Source organism: Parasteatoda tepidariorum, chromosome 9 (genome assembly GCF_982258835.1).
Source record: "Parasteatoda tepidariorum strain Cologne lab strain chromosome 9, Ptep-v5.0, whole genome shotgun sequence".
Taxonomy (NCBI): Eukaryota; Metazoa; Arthropoda; class Arachnida; order Araneae; family Theridiidae; genus Parasteatoda; species Parasteatoda tepidariorum.
In genome coordinates this window covers 30,532,671-30,555,779 of record NC_141763.1, presented here as the reverse complement: position 1 = coordinate 30,555,779, position 23,109 = coordinate 30,532,671, and the positions used below count along the sequence as shown (strand labels likewise).

The 23,109-nt window shown below is 31.0% G+C and overlaps 2 protein-coding genes across 2 annotated transcripts; both read left to right on the top strand.

Moving 5' to 3' along the window:
- Positions 1-8,377: 8,377 nt before the first annotated feature.
- On the top strand, positions 8,378-10,729 carry LOC147803476 (uncharacterized). The gene has a single exon (XM_087151170.1). It carries the CDS (start codon positions 9,099-9,101, stop codon positions 10,599-10,601), a length of 1,503 nt encoding a protein of 500 aa, XP_087007296.1. The 5' UTR covers positions 8,378-9,098; the 3' UTR covers positions 10,602-10,729.
- A 2,536-nt stretch (positions 10,730-13,265) lies between these two features.
- On the top strand, positions 13,266-15,587 carry LOC110281921 (uncharacterized). Its single transcript, XM_021144523.4, has one exon. The coding sequence runs from the start codon at positions 14,057-14,059 to the stop codon at positions 15,089-15,091; it is 1,035 nt and encodes a 344-aa protein (XP_021000182.2). The 5' UTR covers positions 13,266-14,056; the 3' UTR covers positions 15,092-15,587.
- Positions 15,588-23,109: the final 7,522 nt, after the last annotated feature.

The following is a 23,109-nucleotide window of genomic DNA, read 5'->3' as shown; positions in this document are numbered from 1 at the left end:
TTTGTGTATTTTGTTCAATACTTTATTCTGTATATGTCCCTCATTTTTTGTCATTTCTGTCACAAATACGAAAAGTATCAGTAAAACACTATAGATAACTCTATGAATAAAACATAACGTCCAGGTTACAAAGAACACTCTTCCTTACAGAACACTAAAGTTTAATTGCAGAACCATTTCTTTTAGGGTCGATTAGCTTACTTTCATTATAAAAAAAATGTTTGGGTGACTTTATTGAATGTAATTCCTGTCCCCCTCATCAAACAAATTTAAGTAAACAATTTTTAACTTGTATAAAATCTAATTTTTTGTAAAATATGGGTAGTTTTATTAAAGAAATTAAACAGTTTTTCTGTTTGGAAAAAACTATTGTTTTTAAATTATTCTCCCGACTTAAAATGCGATTTATAGGGACAGTAATTACCTAAGGGACTCCTACTTACTACATGAAAAGCTTTTAATGTGTTTGATTATGTTATTCAATTTTTTTTTTGTCAGATTTCAAACAGTAATGAAAAAATATTTTTTGACAATCAAAACTTTGTTAGTAAACATAAGAATAAAAGAGTTCAATTTATGACTGATATTAATTTTGAGATAGAGTTAAAATGATCTACTTACAAGAGTTTAGAGATAGTTATAAACCTGGTAACAAAATTTACAGAGTTAATCAATAGCATCTTCATAAATCCAAATTTGTCTTGGATCTCAACGCAATCAAGCTAAGATTTTTATTGTAATGAATTAACTTAATAAAGAGCAAGATTGGAAAATTTATCTGATCTCCACTGGCCACTACAGGTCAATTTATTCGTGGCCATGTTTCTCTTTCCACTCTCCACTTTTTTAGTTAAGATTTCCTTAATAATGATTTTGCTTCTAAATTGCTATAAAAATATATTTATTTCCCTCCTTAGTTATTTATATAAGATATTATAATAAAAAATATGTATATTATTATAATAACACATCATGTTTTAAGGGGGGGGGGAAGATTCGTAATAGAAAATTCATTACCATGCAACTTGTCAAAAATAGAATTAAAACATACAAAGAAGCTATTAAAAATGAATGTTTTTATCCGCATTTTGTGGGGGCTTTTCCATGAACTAGGAAGTGATGACGATGGGGTGTCAAAAGACAAAAAGAGGCGGTGGGGAATCTTAAGCGGGGCTCAAACAAATTAGTTCAAAATATTTAATTTAAAAAATATTTTATACTTCATGCTTTTCTCACATCATTTTTTTCAGAAGTGTGTTTCTGTCTGGAGTTAAATATCACTAATTTTGATACCATATTGTGCAGATCTGCAACAAAGAAAAATTATTCTCGCTGTCACCACTCTTTCGGAAAATTTCCACACTTTTTCCTGCAAAATTTTAAATTTGACATATGTTTAACAAAACGTTTACAGAACATTCTGATATGAAAACGTTGTTCATGTATTGATTGGCTTTTGAATTATTTAAATGTTAAATTCAATTTTCTCTTCTGTACTGCGTAATTGTTCAGTTTTGCAAATAAAGTTATAAGAAAATTTTTACAAGCATGTATTGCACGTGCTCCGAAATGGTTTTGCCCATTAAATTGTGAAATTCGTCCCCTCCCCCTCCAATTGCTACATAGTCTAATTTTACAGATAAAATAAAAAGGATTATTTTAATTTGGGGGTTCGGTGTTATTATATGTGTAAATAACTATAGAGAGATTTCTAAAATTCTCTCTATAATAGGCGGTCGCAACGCTCAATATTTGCGATTCATAAAATTCGTAACTTTATACCACTAAAATCTTTTAGTTTTAAAGGTACAATGAGTATCAAAATGACATGCAATAAATAAGCTTTAATAAATAGGTAGAATGCATGAAATAAACTTTTAACTAGCATTTTTTAAATAATTGTTAGTTTAAATAATTTGGAAGAAAAATTTGCATTACAATTTTTAAAAAAACTGCTTTTTCAATTTTTCTCTTTCTTTCTTGTTATGACTATTTTTTTTTCTTTTTTTCACAATTGCAAACTTATATATTTTAATAAACAAAATTATACATTAGTTTTTCAAAAAAAAAAAACATTATTTTCTTCTCTTTTATAATATTTTTATAATAAATTACAATTTGCAGCACAAACAGGGCAATAATTTTTTTTTTTCAAATTTAATAATTTATTTCTTTTTAGAAAATGGTTTTCAATCGTTGTGTTATATTGAACTGGATTTGTAAAAAAATTCTCTGCAATTAATTTTTTTCCTTTTATTACCCTCTTACATTAAACCCAACTCAGAAGACATGGATGCCAAGTAGTCATACTTTATTTAAGAATTTCATGCTAGAGCTTTTAGTGACACAATTTCACTGTTGTTTACTCGTTGCAAATATTTTTAATACTTTCAATTAAACACATTTTTAATTTCAAAATATTCTCAATTGTTTTTATATTTGGCGCTGGATTTTAGTTTTTGCCTTATCATTTACTATTGTGTAAGCAAAAAAATTATGATAAAATCATTCTGAAAAATATTTTTTTTCAAGTGCCATAAAAATTTGTAAAAGCTTTTTGAATTAGTATTAATTGCATCAATCAGGATAACTTAAAAATTTATTTGAATAAAACCAAAAAAAAAAAAAAAAAAAACACTAGTATAATAATGAATAAAACTGAATATATTAGTTAATATTTAAAAATTAATAATACTTATCTAATCTTTTTAAAAAAATTCTCAAAACAGAAAAAAAAATGCTTGATTTTTTTTCTTCCTAAAATTTGTAATACTAACAATAAGTATTTACAAAAGTTCAAACGTCAAACAACAGTTTAAGAAATAGCTAAAAAGTCTTCTTTAGTCAAGCATTTTTTTAGTACAATTTCTAACAAAATTTTTAAAACAATGTGATTTTAGAAATTTGTCAATGTTCATTTTAACAAATTTTATACTTAAAATATTACTTAATTTTTTTAAAAAAAATTTCAAGTATATTTCGGTATTATAGTTATAAGACTAGAAATATAAATAATTTTTTCTTGGAATATTTGGAACGGGAAAATTAAGGTGGTGTTAGTAGTTTAACAGGATGCAAATATCAATTAGTTTTCACTGAAATCATTTTTAATAACAAAGTTCTCTCAATTGTTTTTCTGATTGATGCAGGATATTTTTTTCTTATGATTTTAACATTCTGTATGCAAATTAATTATGCAAAAGAAATTCTCTTTTTTTACACGTCGCATACATTAAGATAAAAAGTATTATTTAAAAAAAAATATATCACTAGTTTAATAATTACAAATGAATATTTCTAGAATAACTTATCTGATATTTAATAGAGAATCTTAAAACAGAAAAGAAAATTATGCTTAAGTTTGTTTTTTTTCGCCCTAAAATTTGTTATTTATCATTTTATTAAAGAGTAAGTATTTTAAAAAGGTCAAATATTAAACAGAAGATTAAGAAAAAACTAAAACGTTTCTCTTATTCAATTACTTTTTTAATGATATTTCTAACAAGAAAAATTTTTAAAATGTGATTTTGGAAATTTTTTAATCTTAACAAATTTTATTCCTAAAAATAATACATAATTTTTCAAAAAATAAATTTTCGAATATATTATGGCATTATAGATATAAGAGTAAAAATATCTTTTTGTCTTAGAAAATAAAAGATTAAATTTTCGCATTTTAAAGTATGAACAGAAAAATAAAAAAAATAATAAAAATGTTTCTTATTTATGCATCTAAATTTATCTGCAACTTAATAATAATTTAAAAACGATTATATCGAAAAAATTTCCGTTCTTCATATTCCATGCTTTTTATTACCCACTTGTATTCTACCCAACTCAAAAGACAAGTGAAAATAAATGAAATTATGTTTCTTAATTATGCATCTAAAGTAATCAACTAATCAATCTCAAAAAACGATTATATTGTAAAAGCTTCCGTTCTTTAAAATATCTAATACAAAATTGTACAGCGGATGAAAAATCAGTATACAATTTATAATAATTCTTATTTATATTATATACGAATTAGTTAAAGTAATCCTATTTATTTATTATGTACTAATCTCTGTTATAACTCACCATTTTTTTTAAAAGAAAGATTGCAAAATTTTACTAAAAATCTAGTTTTTTTTTCTTCAAACTATGATGCATTTTTTCTCTAAATATTTTGAAAATATTGAAAGGTAGTTAATATAAAAGTTAATAAAAACACGGCAATAATTATACTAAACATATTATGGCTAAGAATACTCACAAATTTTTAGAAATTTTTTTTAAACGTTTTATTTAAAGTTGTGAAAGATTATTATAGATTTTATTATAAGTTCTGCAAGAAACTAATTATTCAATCGATTTATTATATGAAATAATAGATTTGTGAGAGAAAAAAATGTGTCTGAAATGCATTCATAAAACATATAGGTAAATGATAATAAAAAATCATGAAATATCTGGGTAAAAATTATCTTTGAAATCGGAAATCTAATTTAATTCCAGTGTCAGACGCGTTCTATTCGAACTTTCGAATCGCTTTCACCAGCAAATTGTTAGGTGGAAGACATTCGATAGATGGGAGGAAAAATGAAGATCGTAGCCAGTTAGCAAAATCCGTTCGAAAGCGCGAGGTTTCAGGTTTTCCCTAGGAGTAGAAACGTGACAACAAAATGTCATTTTTTTTATCCCCAGCTCGTTCGATGGTTGCGAATTTAGAGCTCTTGCTGCTCTTTGGTATCAAGACTAAAAGGCGATCCATTTTTGCACCGGATAGTCATGTGCGATGAAAAGTGGATACTTTTTGATAATCGTAAGCATTCGGCACAATGATTGGACAAAGATAAAGTGCCAAAACAAAACCAAATGCCGAGTATATACACCAAAAGAAAAAAAAACTAATGGTGTCTGTTTGGTGGTCCTGGTCCAGCACTTGTGTTATACACTATAGTTTTATGAGACCTGTGCAATCGATAACAGGGAACCTATAATGTGAACAGTTAGAAGAAATGATGAGGCAGCTGCAAATTAAGCAGCCAAGATTGGTCAGACCAATCCTCCTGCAGGACAACGCTCGACCACACATTGCAAGATCGACGTTTGTTAAAGTACAGGAACTGGGCCTGGAAACCTTTTGTCACCCATCGTACTCGCCAATCGTGCTAACTGATTACCGTAAACCGGGGCGAGTCTACCCATTTTTTCAGTTTGTCAACTTTCATGTGGTCAAACTTTTGTAAATATTAAAAAAAAAAAGGGTTTTAATAGGTGTTTCGGAATCGCTATTTATCCCTCTTTAAAGCTGTGAAATCGATTTAAGAAAATATTAACAGTTACGCTGTTACTGTATATTTTTATAGAATTGCTGACAAATCTCTCGTATGGGGCGAGTCTACCCATTCCACTAAAATGAATGTTAACATTGTAAATAATCAAATTTTACTATTAAATTGTTATTTTAGTTACTATATAGGATATTTATGAAGTAAATTTCATAACTTTATTATATATTCTATTTTTTTATTCATAAAATAACACAAATTGAGTATTGGATCGATTATCACATTTTGATCACAGTTTTGTTTTTATAATCATTAACATTATAAAATAACATTTTTTTCTGATTACTGTTGATAAAAATAAATTAAAATTAATATGAATTTACAATTAAATAATTAATAAATAATAATAATTAAAGATTATTAACAAAATCATGGCATTTTTTTGTAACATTTAAATCCATTTGTTTTGCGAATATAATTTCGAACCATCTGTAATAATAAATAATAATTTATTTAACTTGCATTAAATAAAAAAAGTTAATTTTGTAATATAAAAATTGAAAAAATAGGTAAAATAAGCATATTTTATCTTTACATTTATATTTAACCTATAAATTTTCTTATTAATGATAAATTTATCAATGCAGAATTAAAATAATATACTCAAATTCATTTAAAAAGACTTAATTTTAATATAAACAAAGTTCTAAATTATATTATTATGCTTTATTAAAACTAAATACGAATGGGTAGACTCGCCCCGCAAATTCTGGCTTTTTGTTTGCAACAGCAAAACTTACATTCTTTTGGGGTTTTTTTCATATAAAATTAATGTAATCTTAGTCTTAGATAAGTTTATCACTTAACCAAAGTGAAAATAGTAATAATAATAATATACTTACGGAGCACCAACTAAAAGTTTGCTGATTTTCAATACAAATCTCTCAAAAGACGTTTGAACAGGTCGGTTAAAAAGACACCAAATAAATAAAAACGGATCAAACTACTACAGCGCCATCTTCCTTAGAGTCTGAACTAAGTCCTCCGTCGGTAAAAAAAATTTATTTGCAATTTAAAATAGTGAAAATTAAATAAAACTAAAATGGGTAGACTCGCCCCTGGATGGGTAGACTCGCCCCGGTTTATGGTACCATTTTTTCCGAGCGTTGGACAATTTTTTGTAAGGAAAAATATTTAATTCCCAACATGCGGTGGAAAACGCATTTCGGGATTCCATCACCAGCTGCTCGCCAGATTTTTTCACTAGCGGTATTAATAAGCTATCGTTAAAATGGCAATGTTGTATTGATAGTTTAGGCGCATAGTTTGATTAATTATGTTATTTCTTGCCCGAGATATAATAAACCAAACTTTCTGTCTCAAGTCGGCGGACGTTTCATACTTAATGACCCGATATATATATTGAAGAAATAGATAAATATATTATTCCAAATCAATGTATACGTATGTGTATTATTGTATGTGTACCAATTATTCCATGAACCTACTAAAAATAAAATTTAAAAAAGCAGATGTATAATCACATTCTATCGGAAACATGCTTTCATAAAACTTAACATTCGTTGAATACAATGTTTTATTCAAATCTCTTTGCTAAATAACGAATAAATTTTAAGACAGCTTAAAAAGAAACATTGTATTTCATAATAAAAAATAAAAAAGATTAACATTCGGCTATCAGTGGTAAAATATGAATGAAATTTTTGCGTTACGCTTGCGTAAGTTAAGTTCCTCGTAAGTTAACCAATTTTAAATATTAATCGTCCTATTTAAATATGCATACATTATCTATAATTCAAAACTTTTTCATCCACAAATAAATTAAATAATTATTAAAGATTAAGGTTTGCATGGAATTATCTTAGGATAACTGAGTTTCATGAATCGGTGAATTGTTTTTTTTTTTTTAATTGCTCAATTAGTTTTAAAGAAATGGCTAAAAATGCAAAAATTGTAATTAATAAGGGGTACATTAAAATCAAGAATCCAAATATATAAAAAAACATACGTTTATTTAGGTGTTTGCTTTCATACCTTACTCAATAATTAATAACATATAATTGGCATATTTGAGGTCACCCCCAAAAAACATTAGGATTGACACTTAGGACGTGAAAATCCGATCATAAGAACAAAAGTTATTCAGGGTCATTTATATATATATATATATACATACATACATACAATGCTCAAAATAAAAATCGGAACAGCCCCAGAAACCCATTACTTAAGGTCTAATGATCGGATCTTCTCGTTCAAGGACTCAATGGTTTGAGGAAGTGATCTCAAATATGCTAATTAATTAGCGATTATCGGTTGATCTTTTAAATTACGAAATATGACACAAAGAGGTACTTTCTCTGAATTAAGATACCCTATTTGACGGATTCAGATTTCTAACCTCCAAACTATAGGGGTACCCACGTGGGTACCCCTATAGTTTGTACAATCTGCGAAGGGCAGATTGTACAATCTGCGAAATATGATCCCAATAGGGAAGCGATCCAAAAAATAAGTTTAGACACATTTATGTTAATTTTTCTTAAGGCGTATTCCCCCCTATTTCGAGAACTTTTTAAGCGAAGTGAAAAAATTTTACACACAATTATAAAATTCGCATATCTAAAAATAATTTCATGCACAAAAAAAAAATAACTTTTAGTTTATATTTATAAATTTTTATTATTTTATTCAAAAATAGTCGAAAAAATTTGGAATTTGCAAGGGAAAATTTTTTTACACTATTTTAAAGTAAGCAATTTTTCTTGTCAAAATGCAAAATTTGAACGAAGTCAATCGTATAGTTATATAATCGTATATATAATATATAATCGTATAATGGTATATATATTTCGTTCCTGAGAAATCAAATTTTAGTTATAGTTCATAATTCACAATAAGTCGTAAGCCCCAAATTTCTTTTATTGCTAAGGATATTGTAGATATTCTTGATTTTAAGAATAATGCAGATACTCTTGTTAACTACTTTTAACAAAAATATATATCTTTTCGCAATTTCGTTTCATTATTTCCATTCAAACGTTTCCTCCATTTCCGTTCAAAATTCCTTCAACCAAGCTCTTGGCAATTAAATTCACTTGGCGTTCATTCATTTCTGCTAACCACCAAAGCAGAGGTGTGATATAAAGTTCGGCATTCAAGACAGTTAATTTTCTCAGGCCTCATCTACCAGCTATTCTACAATCGAGCAAAAAGAGTGAGTGTAAAACGTTACAGAACAAAACAATAAAAATTTTAGATTTTGTTAATATAATTTTGACTACGGTAATAAACTAATAATTCACTTCATTTATCGCTTTTTTTACTGCATGTTTTTATTTTTAATACGCGATTTTTAACGATTTACCTATTCCTACTGTGTTTTGATTTAGGGATTCCAACTTGCTGAACTTCCTTCAAATTTACTGAATAAATAGTTTTTTGTTTTGGAAAGAAAAATTTGCAAATAAAATTTATCGAAATTTTTTTTTTATTCAACCTGAAAGTAAGAGTTTTTTTTTTGCTAGTGTGATGAAACGTAATTATGCAGGTGTATTATTTAAATTGACTAGTATATACAGCAAAATAAGTTAAAACTAACATAATAGTGTTGTTGCTGTAAAAAAGACTTTTTCATAGTGTGCGCATGAAAATTTGATAAATGAAATTGTATTTTAACACCTTCTTTCATTCTGATGAAAAGTTTTACTTGTTCAGAATATGTTATACTAAAACATTCAACTAGATTTTAAGTTTACATAAACCTTCCTTGGTTCACATTTTTGAAAATCTTATTTGTGTAATATGTCTGGAAACTCTAACTCAGATAAGCCTAATTTAAACAACTCTGAAGAAAAACCTTATTCATGCGATGTATGTTATAAAACATTCAAAAATAAAATTTATTTAAAAAATCATTGTTTTGTTCATACCGGTGAGAAACCTTATTCATGTAATTTGTGTGGTAAATCTTTCACTAAGAAATTTAGTTTAAATTATCACATTCTTGTTCATACTGGAGAGAAGCCATTTTCATGTAGTGTGTGTAATAAAAGATTCTCAAGGAAAACTAATTTAATGGCACATTCTGTTGTTCATACGGGTGAGAAACCATATTCATGCAGTGTGTGTGATAAACGTTTCACGCATAAAAGAAGTTTAAATGAACATTATGCTGTTCATACTGGAGCAAAGCCTTATTCATGCAGTGTCTGTGATAAAACATTCTCACGTCAAGCATATTTAGATAGCCACTCTTTTGTTCATACTAAAGAGAGACCTTTTTCATGTCATCTGTGCAATAAAACATTCTCACGCCAAACTCGTTTAGATAAGCACTATTTTGTTCATACTGGAGAAAAACCTTTTTCTTGCAGTGTCTGTAATAAATCTTTTACACAAAAATCTTATTTAGATGATCACTTTTTTATTCATACTGGAGAAAGACTTTTTTCGTGTGATGAATGTCATAAAACATTCTCACGCCAAACTCATTTAGATAATCACATTTTAGTACATACTGGCGACAAACCTTTTTCGTGTGATATGTGTGATAAAACATTCTCAAATCAAACTCGTTTAGATAAGCATTATTTAGTTCATACTGGAGAAAAACCTTTTACTTGCAGTGTTTGCAATAAATCTTTCACTCAGAAATCTTATTTAGATAATCATTCTTTTCTTCATACTGGAGAAAGACCTTTTTCATGCAGTGTGTGCGATAAAACATTCTCACGTCAAACTCATTTAGATAGTCACTTTTTTGTTCATACAGGAGTGAAGCGTTTTGCATGCAGTGTGTGTGATAGATCTTTTACACGGAAAGCTGATTTAAATGAGCACTATCTTTCTCACACAGGAGAGAAACCTTATTCTTGCAGTGTGTGCAATAAATCTTTCACACGTAAAAGAAGTTTAGATATCCATTATGTTCTTCATACTGGAGAGAAACCTTATTCATGCAGCGTGTGTGATAAAACATTCTCTCGGAAAATTCATTTAAATATACATTTCCGTCTTCATTCTGGAGAGAAACCTTATTCATGCAATGTGTGTGGTAAATCTTTTTCACGGAAACCAGATTTAAATGAGCACTCTCTTGTTCATAGTGGAGAAAAACCTTTCTCATGTAGTGTGTGTGACAAAGCATTCTCACGTAAATCTTATTTAAATAAACACTCTGTTGTTCACAGTGAAGAGAAACCTTATTCATGCAACGTGTGTTGTAAAGCATTCTCAAGGCAATCATATTTAACAAAACACTGTCTTCGTCATTGTGAAAAGAAGCCCCATGCAGTATGTGAGTGATCTCTTGTAGTTTAATACACTTTTGTGATGAAACATTAGATTCTTTAGTAATAAATGTAAAAACATTAAAAAAGCCTGTTTTTTTTTTTTTTTTTTTAAGGATTTAAATAAAAAAATTTATTATTTTATTTCATTTTCTGCAACTCTGTTTAAATTTCAGATCTCCATTTTACATTTTGAAAATTGACTTTATTATGAAGAGAATGTCTTTTGATCACTTTATTTGGAGATTTCAAAACAACTCATCTGGATGTTTTTTCTTCCGATTTATTACTGATTCAATGGCTAATCATGTTTTTTTTCGTCCTAATCATAAAATTTATGTTTTTTAGGTGCATTGTAAAGTATAATTTTATGTTTTTATTGCAGACTGATTTTTGGATTAAAAAAAAATATATATTAGAAATTTAGCAGCATAGGCTCAAAAGAACCAACACCCACCTATCAACAAGAAACAGTGCCCTTCACATTCTTAAAAAAATTAATAAATAAAAATTAAAAATATAAATTAAGATTTTGGCAAAAAATGATTTTGAAATCTTATGGTCTGAAAATTACCGATCATTGCAATTTATTTTTGTGCTATTAAATGTTTATATTGATAGTGCTGTAAAAGGATTTTTAATAATTTTTTGTAAATTTTTTGAAAAAACTAAATGCGAAATAAAAAATAAAGTAGTGGTTTATTTTCGTCCATTTATACCCATTTAAATTTACAACTACATATAATTTTTACTACAAAATTCCTTGCTATCCACTTGACACACATTTATAATGCATTTATGCACATAACTATTCTAACTGAAAAAAAATTTCTGCTTATTCAATAGAATATTTATATTGGTGTAGTATTTTCAAAAACGGAGTAAGCTAAACTACTCAAATATATAAAAAATTCAAATATATACATACAATGTTCTAAAATGGTTGCTGATTACAAAGACTGATATTAGTGTAGTACGCATTTTCATTTAATATTTCTTTAAATTGTAACAAAAAATAATTTTCGAACTATCAAAATAAGAATATTAGTAGCAAAGTATAATTTTAAAAGCAATAAATTTAATTTTTTTTTTCCTAAAGGAAAACTAAAAATTATAAGTATCATTTTAGAGCATCGAAAATACATATAAAAATTGAAACATTTAACTGAACTACGGTTAACTAAAGTGAATATTCCTCAAGATTGACTAATGATGAAAAGAAAAAGCCCTGATGTATTTTATTTGAAACTTTTTCTTTAAAATTTTGTGCCTAGATAGAATATCCTTGAGTCCTGAATACCGTGGACATAGCTCTATAGTTGCTTTCCTGAGAAAAATGAGTGTGAATTAGCAAGTTGTCAAACATAGCCCCTTTCCTTTCAGGTTTTGTTTGGCCCATTCATCTAGTTCATGGGTTTTCCCACCCTCACCTACCTAGCTACCGGTCATCTAAAAGGTTTGCTATTTTCTGAAGGAACTAAAATCTACCCCCTCTGCCCTAAATGCCATATACACCGGGCTTCCACCGATCATATCCTGGACTGTCTAGGATTTCTCTGGGAAGACATTTACTCTACTCCTCTTCATCAGGCCAGATGAGGATCAGCAACAACAAGGGTTCTATGAATCTCTCACTGCGTAGTTATTACTTAATCACTGATATCAACTATCCAGCCTTCTCTTCAAAAAGAACGCTCACATACGATATGGGGTAAATTATATGAACATTTATTGAACCGAAGCATAATACAATGGAGCAACAAAAAAAATTACAATAATCCGAATTGCACAAGGTCGTTCTTCGACTCATAAATCCTTCTTTTTTCCCCTGCTATTAAGACCTTATGTGGCAGAAAGTAAAAAGAGAGAGAACTTTATCTTTGGGACAAATTCAAAATGTCTTAGTTTGACTAATTCTATCCAAATAATATATTTACAAAGTAATAAAATAATGGAAAGGCCCACAGAATGTAATAGAAAGGTGAAGCAGATCAGTGATTTTAGAAGTAAGGCCCTGCTCAGCAAATCGAGCTCCTGTACAGAGGAGTCAGGGCTCGATCCTCGACTGCACCAAAACCCACCGAGTACATGCAATAAACATGCTCTAAATATCCATGGAATACCTGGAAAGTCCTTTGGTCGTTTGCTGAGCAGTACCATGGGTACAAGGATCTGGAAAAAATTTCCTTCCCCTTCAGATATGTGGCAAAATTGAGAAAGTGGCCTTACAAATGAGATCTCTTCTGCAGATGATCAAAATTGTGATGGTGTTCCTTTGAATCATCCTCAGGGATGTTTCCCAGACAGTAACCAATATCCTATTATGCATCTCCAGTTCCATGTAAGTAAAGTACTTACATACTATCTACCATGTATTGTAAAACCCATCCACTCATCTCAATATCCTAATGCGTCCCGCAGTGAACTGATCGTTAAGACACGGCTCCCAGCAGATCGCCAAAGTCAAGCATCACTGGCTGCAGTCCGTGTACGGGTGGGTGACCACTTGAATTAGTCTGCGTAGGGACCGAGGGTGTGCGGTATTGATCCTCGTTAAACTGTTCTACCGTAAAGTGCTCGACTTCGCGTGCAGGTCGTCGCGCTACCAAAGGGGGGTGCCCCACCGTCTCCAAAGACATGCCACCGATTGTGATGGCATGTCTTCGGATCATCCTCAGGGATGCTTTCCAGACCGTCGCCAATAACATATTTAGTGCCACGTAAATGAACTACAACAGCAACAATATCCTAACGTAATTAATAAGAGTGTAAAGAAAATACAGAGCTATAAGCTTATGCGCACAACTTGTCGCACTTTTCTGCAATCAAATGTAATTGATAAGCGAGCTATAAGCGCAAATCAGAAAAGAGCTGATAAATGCTCGTTTGTCAACATTCTTCAAGAAAAGAAGTAGAAACTTCTATTTAATGAATATTTTTAAAAAATTCATTACTTTTCATTCATTAATTAATTATTTTTCGACTTTCAAGGCTGAAAGAAACATACCCTATTTATGTTAAGCTTTGAAAAATTTCTAGTATTAATGCTGAAAAATAATATTTTATGGTGTACACTGGAAATAGGTGTTATTCTTGGTCTTAATGGGAAACGTGTTCATACTGTAAAAAACAATAGAAGGAGAGGCTGAGTATATGATGCAGTAAAACTTGCTCAAAAAGAGATAATAATATGACTTTTATACTACAGAAAATTTGTGAAGAATAATACTTCTTAGAGATATGATTTAAATAAACAAATATATTCGTGTCGTAAGCAGAAAAGCTGTTCATAAAACCGTCTACAGATGGAGTAGGACCCTGCAATCAAATAATTTTGCAGCAGAAGGTCACTTATCATTAACATTCTATTTCATATTGAATGAAGTCTTATTAATGCAGTTGTAAAACATTCACGTAACTAGCTCATTCAATTCCTCTTGCTCATAAAAATAAAGAACTTATTCGTGCAGAATGAGTAAAAACTCTAATACAACTCAGAGCAAATTAAATAAAAACTATTTTGCTCATAATGGAGAGAAACCTTATTCATGCAATGTGTGTGATAAATGTTTCACACATAAAAGATATTTAAATTCTCATTTTGTTGTTCATACTGGAGCAAAACCATATTCATGCAGAGTATGTGATAAATCTTTCACACAGAAGTCTGGTTTAAATAAACACAATATTCTTCATACTGGAGCGAAGCCTTATTCATGCAATGTGTGTGATAAATCTTTCACTTATAAATCTAATTTACACCAACACTATCTTGTTCATAGTGGAGAAAAACCGTATTCATGCAGTGTGTGTGATAAATGTTTCACACATAAACGAAGTTTAAATGATCATTCTGTTATTCATACTGGGGAGAAACCTTATTCATGCAATGTGTGTAGCAAATCTTTCACCCAGAAGTCTGGTTTAAATAAACACCTTCTTCTTCATTCAGGAGAAAAGCCTCATTCATGCAATGTGTGTGATAAATCTTTCACCCATAAATCTACTTTATGTCAACATTCTCTTACTCACAGTGGAGAGAAATCTTATTCATGCTGTGTGTGTGATAAATCTTTCACACATAAAAGGTGTTTAAAAAGACATTACATTCTTCATACTGGAGAAAAGCCTTATTCATGTAGTGTGTGTAATAAATGTTTCACTCATAAAAAAGGCTTGAAAGAACATTCTGTTGTTCATACTGGAGAGAAGCCATATTCCTGTAGTGTGTGTGATAAATCCTTTACATTGAAATCTAGTTTAAATAAACACATTCTTCTTCATTCCGGAGTGAAGCCATATTCATGCAGTGTGTGTAATAAATCTTTTGCACAGAAAAACAATTTAAATGAGCATTATGATATTCATACTGGAAAGAAGCCTTACTCTTGTAGTGTTTGTGATAAATCTTTCACTTCAAAGCCTAATTTAACTAGACACCTTCTTATTCATCGTGGAACTCATGCAGTGTGTGTGACAAAATATTCTCTAGATGAAGAAATTTAATTAATAATTTTTTTATTTCTACTTAAGATAAACTTTTTTTTTCCATGCAGTGTATGTGAGAGATCTTTCAAACGTAAATAATTCTGATTAGTAATCTTTGATTTAAATTAGGACTATCTTTCTCACCTGGACATGCATAGTATCTCATCTTTCTGATACTTGAGTTAAACCTTAATCTTACAATCTGCAATAAATTTTGAACACTTTCTATAATGTTAGTTTATGTAAAAGAAATTGAAATATTCAATATGTTATTCATACAAGAGTGGAACCTTAATCAAGCAGTGTGTGTGTGATAAAACTTTCTCACAGAAAATTCTTTTAAATTTACTTTTTGTCTTCATACTGGATATAAATTTTATGTATGTGATAAATAATTTTTACAGAAAATAGATTTAAGAGCTTAATTCATAGTGTAAGTAGTACCTTACTCATAAAATGTGGAAATTTTTTTAAAATAAAAACTCTGTATGATAATATATTATCATATCAATCTTATTTATCGACACTATTTTCATCCTTCCGGCATGAAGCCTCATGTGTGAGACATCGTTCATTGATTAACACTAGAAAGATTAAAAATTGCTGTGACCTGGAAATTCTGAGGGGGCGAGTGTGGCCCTTTTTAGATTATTTAAATATAGAACTAAAATATGTGTCTAAAAATATTATAAAAAATAATTTGTTTAAGACATAGTTGGATATTGATCGTAAGAAATGTGTGGGATATTTTTTTTTCCTATTTCGATAAGAATCTCTTACAATGGGCATAATGGTTTTTGTAATTGTGCCATTACAAATTTCATGCCTTAAATAATTTGAAATAATTATTCATCTTGAAACTATTTGGCTTTATTTTAAAATATGAAGATTATGTTAAAACTATTCAAATGTTCCTACGTTTAGTTTGCACAGAAAGTGTATTCTCAGCTCATGTACAACGAAACTGAAAAATATTTCCACATTAACAATTATAATATAATTTATATATTAATTATTCATGTAAAAACATAACATACATTTTAAAAGTAAGTCATTATTAAAAACTAATTTGCATAAATCTGTTTCCCAATACTAGTCAAATTTAATTATAAATTTTCTAGCATTAATTAAAATTTAAAAACATACCATTTTAATTATAAAACAAGACCAGAAAGATCGACAAATCTTATGATCTGAAAATTCATGATCATTGTAATTTATTTTAGTGCTATTAAATGTTTTTATTAATTGCGCTATAAAAGAATTTTTAATAATTTTTTGAAAAAATTAAATGCAAAATAAAAGAAGTAGCTGTTTATTTTTTTCTATATTTATGCATTTAAGTTTTAAACTAAATACAATTTTTACAACAAAATTTCTTCTTAGCCGTTAGACCCATATTTATAATGTATTTCTGTGCATAACTTTAAATAAAGTATATAATTGAAAAAAAATTTCTGTTTATTCAATAGAATCTTTTTATTTATATTGGTAAAGTATTCTGAAAAATTGAGCATGCTAAGCTATTTAAATTTATAAAAAAATTTAAATACTTATACAATGTTCAAAAATGGTTGCTGATTACAAAGGCTGATATTAGTGTAGTACTCTTTTTTGTTTAATATTTCTTTAAATTGCAACGAAAAGTAATTTGCGAATTGTCGAAGCAAGAATCTTAGCAAATCAATATAATTTTAAAAGTAATAAATGTAATTTTTTTTTTTCCTCTAAAGAAAAACTAAAAATTGGAAAAATTATAACTATCTTTTTAGAGAATAGAAAATACAAATAAAGCTTGAAACATTTGACAGTTAATTGAAACGAATTTTCCTCAAGGCTGACTAAAAATGAATAGAAAAAGCCCTCATGTATTTTATTTTAAACTTTCTCTTTAAAATTTTATACCCAGCTAGAATATCCATGAGGCCTGAATATCGCGGACATAGCCCTATAGTTGATTTCCTGGGAGAAATTAGCGTGAATTCACAAATTATAAAACATAGTGCACTTTCCTCTCAGTTTTTATTTAGCCCATTCATCTAGGTCAAGGGTTCAATGAATCTCTTATTGTTCTTACAGTTCCTGATTTCTGATATAAACTATCAGCCTTCTCTTCAAAAACCATCATACAATAAGACAGTAGTGTAGTAAAAACAATGCGTGTCACGTTTCAAAACCTTTCATCAGTGGTTTGTCTAAAATTTTGGTAACTAGACGTCCTCAAATCTTAAGAAAAAAATTCTATAATAATCCGAATTGCACAAGGTCATTTTGACTCCTAAATCCCCCTCTTTTTCCCTACTCTGAAGACATGAAATGGAAGAAAGCAAAGAAGAAAAAAGGGAGAGAGAGAGAGATAACTTTATCTTTGGGACGAGCTAAAAATGTTTATGTTTAACTAATTCTATCCACATAATATCTTTACAAAGTAATAAAATAACAATAGGAAGGGTCCACAGAATGTAAACGAAATGTGGAAATAGAATAGAAGTAAGGGGATGAGTGATCTCACACTTCTAGCACTAGTCTAAAATTTAGGTAACTAGACATCCTCAAATATTAAGAATGGTGCTAGACTTTTAATAGTTCCTAAGACACTTTTTAAGGAAATGGACTCAAATTTTATCACACACACACATATATATAGATTTACGATCAGTCCACTGCGAGACCACTATTGGGCTGCAATAGCGGCACAACACAAAACAAATCATGTTTTCAGATAAGTGGATTTAAGGTTTTCATTGCTAAGGAAAAAACATAAAAATTGCTTTAGTTTGCTTAAACGAAGATTGCCTTCAAGTTGAATTATGAGTTGTGCTAGTATTGCAACTGAAAGAAAGTGTATTTTCATATTTGCTACTGTTCTTAGTCCAAAACTTGTGTGATTTTAGTTGTGCTACTATAGCAGCCCTGTTCTTTCATTTCAATATTGTCCCTCAGTAGACTGATCGTTAAGACAGGGTTCCCAGCAGATCACCGAAGTCAAGCATCAGTGTGCTGGTGGGTGACCACTTTGATCAGTCAGCGTAGGGACCGAGAGTGTGCGGTATTGGTCCTCGTTAACTGTTCTACCGTAAAGTGCTCGACTTTGCTTGCAGGTCGTCGGGCTATCGAAGCGGAGGTGCCAACCTCTCTGCAGAGGAGAGAAATTGTGATGGCATGTTTTCGGATCATACTCCGGGATGTTTCCCAGACCGTCGCCAATAGTCCATTGTGCAGCACTAGTGCGACGTAAATGAACTACAACAATAACGTTTCAATATTGTTCAAATCATTTTCGTATGTCTCCTTCTTGTAAACACACCGCTTCATACTTTAATGACATCTTTGTCCTGGCTTTTTGCCTTTTATCGATCATGGATACTTCAGATAATCACAAACTACAATCCTGCAAAGAAAATCCATCTACTGATCAGAGAATCGGGCTTCGGTCCAGAAGGGTTCCTCGACTCCGCCGAAACCCACTGAGTACATGCGATATAGTTACTGGAAATATCAGTTTTATCTCAAATCCTTTGGTAGGTCACTGAGAAGTACCATGGATACAAAGATCTGGATAAAATTTCTTCTCCTTCAGATCTAAGTCTAAATTGAGGAAGTAACAGTTGGGCTGAAAAGTTTGTAGGCTAACATAGAAAAAAAATTTTTTTGGGTAAAATTCAATTTTATTATTCAATATAGTTTCTTTCAAGGGCGATACAACGATTATAGCGGTCATATAATTTTTCGATACCACTTTTATAATACGATTTGTCTTTAGCTTAAAAAAAAGGGCTTTGTTTCGGTGATTACTTCTTCATCGGCGCCAAATTTCTTTCCAGCAAGCATTCTCTGTAGGTCTGAGAGCAGGAAAAAGTTGCTGGGGACCAGATCTGGAGAGTACGGTGGATGCGGAAGCAATTCGAAGACTAATTTATATAATTTTGCCATCTTTTTCATTGACTTGTGTCACGGTGCATTGTCTTGATGAAACAAAACTTTCTTCTTCTTCAAATGGGGCCGTTTTTCTGCGATTTCGTAGCTCAAACGCTCCAATAACGCTATGTAATAGTCGCTGTTGATGGTTTTTCCCTTTTCAAGAGAGTCAATGAATATTATACCATGAGCATCCCAAAATACTGACGCCATAACTTTGCCTGCTGACTGTTGCACCTTTCCGCGGTTTGGAGTTGGTTCGTCTCGTGCAGTTCACTCGGCTGACTGTCGGTTGGACTGCGGTGTGGAATTATGGAGCCATGTTTCACCCATTGTCCCATATTGACACATAAATTCGGGTTTATTACAATTAAACAGCTTCAAACACAGTTCAGAATCATCAATTCGTTGTTGTTTTTGTCGAAATGGAGCTCGTGCGGCACCCATTTTACCTAGAGCTTTCGCATAATCAAATATTCATTCACGATATGTTCAACACGTTCTTTTGATATCTTTAGAGTCTCAGATATTTTGATCAACTTCACTTTACAGTAGTCTAAAATTATTTTGTGGACTTTTTTTATGTTTTCGTCGGTAACAGCCTCTTTGGGGCGACTACTGTGTGCATCGTCGTCGGTGCTCATTTCGTCTCGTTTGAACTTAGCAAACCACTTCTCAATGGTTGATTTCCCTGGTACAGAGTCCGAATAATGTTTCCCAAGCCAAGCCTTGGCTTCAAGAGTATTTATTTTTTTTTGCTAAAAAGCAATGCTTTAAAAACACACGAAATTCCTTTGTATCCATTGTTTCTAAACTAACAAAAGTTGCTTCACTAAAAATACTATATTTCACAAACTAATAGTCCGACAGCTGTCAAATTTATACACGTGTCTTTCAAAGGTTATAACTAACTAAAAATCGTATGTATTTAATAATAGTAGTCCCATCTATGTGTCAGCCTACGAACTTTTCAGCCCAACTGTTAGCCTTGCAAATGAGATCTCCTCCGCAAAGGATCAAAATTGTGATGGTCATGCCTTTGAATCATCCTCAAGGATGTCTCTCAGACCCGAGCCAGTAGTTTATTGTGCATCTCTAGTGCGACATAATAAGTAAAGTACTTACTATGTACCCAGGGTTCGACTTAGCCTAATTGGGGGTCGGAGCAAAAACTTCTTTGGGTGCCCCCTCTACTTTACTACTTCAGTAATGAAGAACCGAACTTTATGAGGTATTTATATTTTTCGCCTCATTATAGATATATAACGAGAAATTTGACTAGAACCTAAAATAGCTATGACCTTGCTGAATTAAGCTAAATTTTCTCAATTTCGATGGCTCAATTAAGCCAATCAGAACTCATATTTTTGTAAACATATTATTGCATTTTGAGATATGTGAAAATACAGGCTCTTCATTGGCCAAATTTGTCCATCGTTATTGCGAAAATTTAGCTGAATTCCGCTCTAGATAGCCGTGGATTTACGAAATAAAGATTTTTTGTGTTCATCTAGATCAGAGGTGTCAAACTCAATTTTGCAGAGGGCCATATATTAAATTTAGAATGTGTAGGCGGGCCAGATTCAAATAAAAAAAATGTACTGAACTATTATAACATTTTATTTATCTAATTATATGGTATATAATTAGATAAATAAGGTTAATATAAGGTTGTTAAAAATCATATCAAAGTTATGAAAGATGGTAACTATTTTGAGCTCGAGAATCCAGATACCTGACTTCTCTTGTTCTCAGAATGCGTGCTGCATGCTTTTTTAATTCCGGGTAGTTATCCAAACTCTTGAAATATTGTGCATAAAATGTAAGAGCGTTAGTTCTTTCAAAATACTGTCCGATTGAAGATTTATCAATTCCATTTGCAAATGAACTGGTGTCTGTGAAGCTTCAAAATTGAATGGATTGTTGAAAATTGAGAATTCCGTTTCATTCATTTTGTGGAAGTCTTCGAAACGATTGTTGAATTCCGTGATCAGATTTTGCAGAAGTTGAGAATACTGATCCAATTTTTTTTGGTTCACTGTGCCAAATGATTTCAAATGAGGGAAATGATCCAAAGTTTTATTGTTTACCTGATTTTCCCACAACCTCAACTTTGTTTCAAAGGCTTGAATACATTTGAGTGACAATCAGATTTTTATCCTGTAACTTTACATTCAGATCAGTCAAGTGTTAATTCATATCTACCAAAAAGACACAATCAATCCACCAGTCATTGTCATAATCAATTGGGTTGCCTTTTTCTTACATGAAGGCTTGAATAGAGTCACGTAATGCAAAAAATCCTTCTAAAACTACTCCTCGACTGAGCCAACGAACTTCAGGGAAATAAGGGACATCAAAAAAATTTTCGTCCAAATCTTGTAAAAACTGCCTGAACTGTCGGTGATTTAGTCCTCTGCTCCTTATAAAATTTACTATTTTAATTACAGGTAGCATGACATGGTTCATTTTTAAATGCTTGGATGCCAATGATTCCTGATGAATTATACAGGGAAATCCCACAAAATTCCCTGATGTTTTCTGTTTTAATTTAGTTACAATGCCCGAATGATTGCCACCCATGGCAGGAGCGCCATCCGTAGTTGTGCTGCTAAGTATATTCCAGTCGAAGATTTCGCCTGTTGCTAAGATGCGTTACTGTCTATCTCTCTCGCTTGTCTATGCCCGCGCTGCCCTTAAAATTACTTATAAATGTAGTGTGCACATTTTAAAACTTCCGTAGAGGAATAGAGTGAAATCTAAAAGCTCTAAAAAACATGATTCTTCTTTCTGTGACTTATCGCGATCGCGGGCCGTATTGATACGAACCGGGGGTCGGATGCCCGCGGGCCGTATCTTTGACATGACTGATCTAGATTAACCAAGAAGCTAACATATAACTGATGGATTTTACACTGTACTGATATTTTGTTTTAAAAAAAGTTTATTAAAGAAAGAAGCGCAAAATAAACTTTCCACTCGATTTGGGGGCCCCTCTGATGCGGGGGCCCGGGTCAGCTGCCCTGCCTTAGTCAGGCTCTGTATATACACCCTCTGTTGCAAAACCCATTCACTCATCTCAATATCCTGATGTAATTAATAAGAGTGCAGTTAAGGAAATATGACACCGAAGTCAAGCCTCACTGGCTACGATCAGTGTGCGGGTGGGTGACCACTTGGATCAGTCTGCGTAGGGACCGAGGGGGTGCGGTATTGGTCCTCGTTAAACTGTGCTACCGTAAAGTGCTCGACTTCGCGCGCAGGTCGTCGGGCTATCGAAGTGGGGGAGCCATCCCCTCCGCAAAGGATCAAATTTGTGATGGCAAGTCTTCGGATCATCCTCCGGGATGTTTCCCAGACCGTCGCCAATAGCCCACTGTGCAGCTCTAGTGCGACGTAAATTAACAACAACAGCAACAAGGAAATATGAAGCTATAAGTTAACGTACAGACCTCGTCGCACTTTTCTACAATCAAATGTAATTGATATGCGAGCTATAAGCGCGAAGCAGAAAAGGCCATCAAAAGTGCGCGTCTTCAACTAATAGTTCACTTCAATTTAATGAATAATGCTTAAAAAATATTATTCTTCGACTTTCAAGGCTGAAAGAAACATAGTCTATTTATGTTGAGCTCTGAAATTTTTTTAATGAATATGCTAAAAAATATCATTTTATGGTTTACACTGGAAATAAGTGTTATTGTTATTTTAAATGGAAAACGTGATCATACTGCAGAAAACAATAGAAGGAGAGGCTGAGTATATGATGCAGTAAAACTTTCGCTAAATGAGATAATAAAATGACTTTTTTATACAACAGAAAATATGTGAAGTATAGATACTTCTTAGAGATGTAATTTAAATAAACAAGTATATTCCTGTTGTAGGCAGAAAAGCTGTTTATAAAATCGGCTTCAGACGGAGCAGGACCATGCATGTAAATAATTCTGTAGCGGAAGGTGACTTATCATTAACACTCTAGTTCGTATTGAAAGAAGTCTTATTAATGCAATTGTAAAACATTCACATAACTTACTCATCCAATTCCTCTTGTTCACAAAAATAAAGAACTTATTCCTGCAGTATGAGTGAAAACTCTAATACAACTCAGAGCAAAT

Bases quoted from the DNA above. Each gene is read 5' to 3' on its own strand.
- LOC147803476 (XM_087151170.1), top strand. From the start codon at position 9,099: ATGTCTGGAAACTCTAACTCAGATAAGCCTAATTTAAACAACTCTGAA.
- LOC110281921 (XM_021144523.4), top strand. From the start codon at position 14,057: ATGAGTAAAAACTCTAATACAACTCAGAGCAAATTAAATAAAAACTAT.